We start from the raw sequence: 2891 nt of genomic DNA, 5'->3' as shown, positions 1-2891 counted from the left end.
TGCGGACCAGGTTCATACTGTTCCACCTCGTGTTGCTGGCCCTGTTGCTACTCTACTTCATGAACTTAATGTGGCTAAGGCTTAGAATGAGGAGTTAAAGAGCGAAGTTCTAACTCTTCAGACGAAGTTGGCTGCTTCTCAGGGGGAAATTTCAAAGTTGAAGGATCAAATTATCAAGCAACAACTTGACAACAATGCTCGTATGGATCAAATGCTGCAAGTTCTTGCTTCGCCCTCTCCTCATCCTAACCTTTCTGCCTCAGCCTATTAGATCCCTTTTTTTCTTGTTCAGATAACTGTTAATACTTATGATTTATTATGATTAATATACTTGTTTAATTTTTGATGAAAATGACATGGTCATATAAATGCTTTTGATGATGACAAGATATATGAACAAGGTGCATATATACATACATTAAATACACCAGAAAGGCGCACGTGAAATAGTAGAGTCCAAATCAATAAAGGATAACAGCAGCACTCTGAGTTAGAGGCAAATAAGGAAAGGTGAAATATCAACAAATAAGGAAAGAAAGTTATAGGCAAATATGGAAAAAGAAAACAACGCAAGAAGTCCTTTTTCATGTCGAAGTCAAAGAAGGCAAAATTCAGATTCTCTATATAAGGCGTAAAATCAAGACAAGAAACTTGGACTTTGCAATTCACAAATAGAGAGAAGAAAAAGTGAGAGAGAATAGCAGCAAAGGCCAGCAAGGGTGTGAGATCAAAAGAGTTCTAAATTCTGGGATTCTTTTGTAATAGTTCAAGTCACATTAATTCTTAGTTGAATTAGTGTTTGTATGAGAGTTTGTGAGGGTTGTCAACAAGAGGTGGGTTTGGCTTCTTGGAGAGTCGAGAGGTTGTGAGTTGTGTAATCAAGAAGTGGGTTTGACTTCTTGGGAGTTGTTTAGATCGATTATAGTTAATCGACAGTTGTTGAAGTTTTGATTATCGAGTTGTAATCGTGAAATAGTTGTGAAAGAATAAAACTTACTTTTTCCTTCCTAGAGTGAGGAAGGTTTTTTCAAGAACAAGTTCTGTTTTACTATTTACTTTCTATCTTAGGCAAATATACAAGAATCAGGTTCTTGATTTAGGGGTACGGTTTCTTCAAAGACTACTTTTAATAATTAATTATGATTAACATACTTGTTTAATTTCTTTAAAAATTATATTTGTGGAAATGGAAAGAAAGTGTTGTGTAGATGAGCCAAATCTAAATTTGTTAGTGGATACTTATATAATCTTCAATTATTTTATGATATTTATCAATTTATTTGTTGTAATAAAAAATAACTCAATGATAACTAGATATTATAGAAAATAATATATCGGCAAGAAATACTGAATTTTTCCCTAAATCATAACGAGTCATTTGATACCGTGTATAAGAATAATACTAAATAAAGTGTATTAATAATGCTGACATTAGTTACATTAAAATTAGTTATAATGATATTATTGCTTAAACAACTATTTGATTTGATGTATTAAAGATCTTTTTATCTACATATTAATAAATATTGTACCACTAATGCTATAGTTTGTTTTAGATTAGTTAGTATATATATACAGTATACACCTTATAATACTTATGAAAATTTAGCAACTCGCCTAACCTAATATCCATGTGACATTTTTGAGTTAAAAAGTCTTATGTATGACTCTAATATAATAAAAGTAAAAGTTGGATACTGATATAAGAAATTACCTATTTGAATCTTTAGATGTATTTTAGGTGGTTGGATTTAATATTTATGTGTGTGATGTGAAGGACATTGTTTGTGGCTGGAAGTGCAACATCATCAATAGTATTAGAGTGGGCTATGTCAGAACTGATGAAGAATCCAAGCATGATGGAAAAAGCACAAACTGAAGTTAGAGAAGCCTTCAATGGAAAGACAACAATTGATCAAATTGATCTTAAAAAACGTAAATACCTCAAAATGGTTATTAAAGAAACTCTAAGATTTCACCCTCCAGGACCCTTATCAGTTCCAAGAGAGTCCACACAACACTGCCACATTAATGGATACAATATACCCAATAAAACGATAGGTAATATGCTCCTATACTTTCTTTATATCAAATTATTTCTTCTGATTTTTAAAAATACTTTGAATCTATATATATGGTTTAATCATGAGGAACCCAACCTAATTGGTAACTATGTGTGCATAATAGGTATTGTGAATATGTGGGCACTAGGGAGGGCTTCAGAATATTGGGAAGAAGCTGAGAAATTTGAGCCAGAGAGATTCAATGAAAGTCCACTTGATGTTAGTGGAAATCATTTTCAATTCATACCATTTAGAGCTGGTAGAAGAATTTGTCCAGACATAAATTTTAGTATGGCAAGTATGGAGTTATATCTAGCTCAGTTACTTTGCCATTTTGATTGGAAACTTGTGAATGGAGTTGCTTCTCAACAACTCGATATGCCTGCCATCTTTGGTAATGTTGCAGAAGGGAAAAACAGTTTGTACTTGCTTGCTTCTCCATTTGGTAAACAAGACGCACGTTGAAAAAACAAGACACTGGAGTTTAGAAATTTCTTAAAAAAAAATCATTCCTCGTAGTAATCATGTCATCTACGTATATGATTAGCATTGTCATTTTTAATTGTTAAACTGTGTTTTAGGAATAAAGTATCGTGTATAAATTACTTTGTTGGAAGCCATACTTCTTCATAGTCAAGCTAATTAATCGACCAAATCATGCTCGATAAGATTGTTTTAGCCCATATAAAGTACGTCATGGCTTGCATACCATTTTGGTCTTAGAAGATGAAGTATTTAAGGAGAAAAAGAGAAAACAAACACGAAAAGAGAGGAAATCTAGAGAAAGTGGAGCTGATCAATTGTTCATATGTACAATAAACGTTTACA

The 2891-nt window shown here is 32.5% G+C and overlaps 1 protein-coding gene across 1 annotated transcript; it reads left to right on the top strand.

Moving 5' to 3' along the window:
- The first annotated feature begins 1829 nt into the window (after positions 1-1829).
- Positions 1830-2528, top strand: LOC125851491 (cytochrome P450 71D6-like). The gene is made up of 2 exons (XM_049531278.1): positions 1830-1935; positions 2188-2528. The coding sequence occupies exons 1-2, from the start codon at positions 1830-1832 to the stop codon at positions 2526-2528; spliced, it is 447 nt and encodes a 148-aa protein (XP_049387235.1).
- Positions 2529-2891: the final 363 nt, after the last annotated feature.

The sequence above is a fragment of the Solanum stenotomum genome, unplaced genomic scaffold, assembly GCF_019186545.1.
Source record: "Solanum stenotomum isolate F172 unplaced genomic scaffold, ASM1918654v1 scaffold26445, whole genome shotgun sequence".
Lineage (NCBI taxonomy): Eukaryota > Viridiplantae > Streptophyta > Magnoliopsida > Solanales > Solanaceae > Solanum > Solanum stenotomum.
Note: the sequence above shows the minus strand (reverse complement) of the source record. Positions and strands in the feature narration are given on the sequence as shown.

Excerpts from the sequence above, each read along its gene's own strand:
- LOC125851491 (XM_049531278.1), top strand. The coding sequence starts at position 1,830 with ATGTCAGAACTGATGAAGAATCCAAGCATGATGGAAAAAGCACAAACT. Across the intron at positions 1,936-2,187 it reads TCAAATTGATCTTAAAAAAC|GTATTGTGAATATGTGGGCA; the intron begins GTAAATACCTCA and ends TGTGCATAATAG.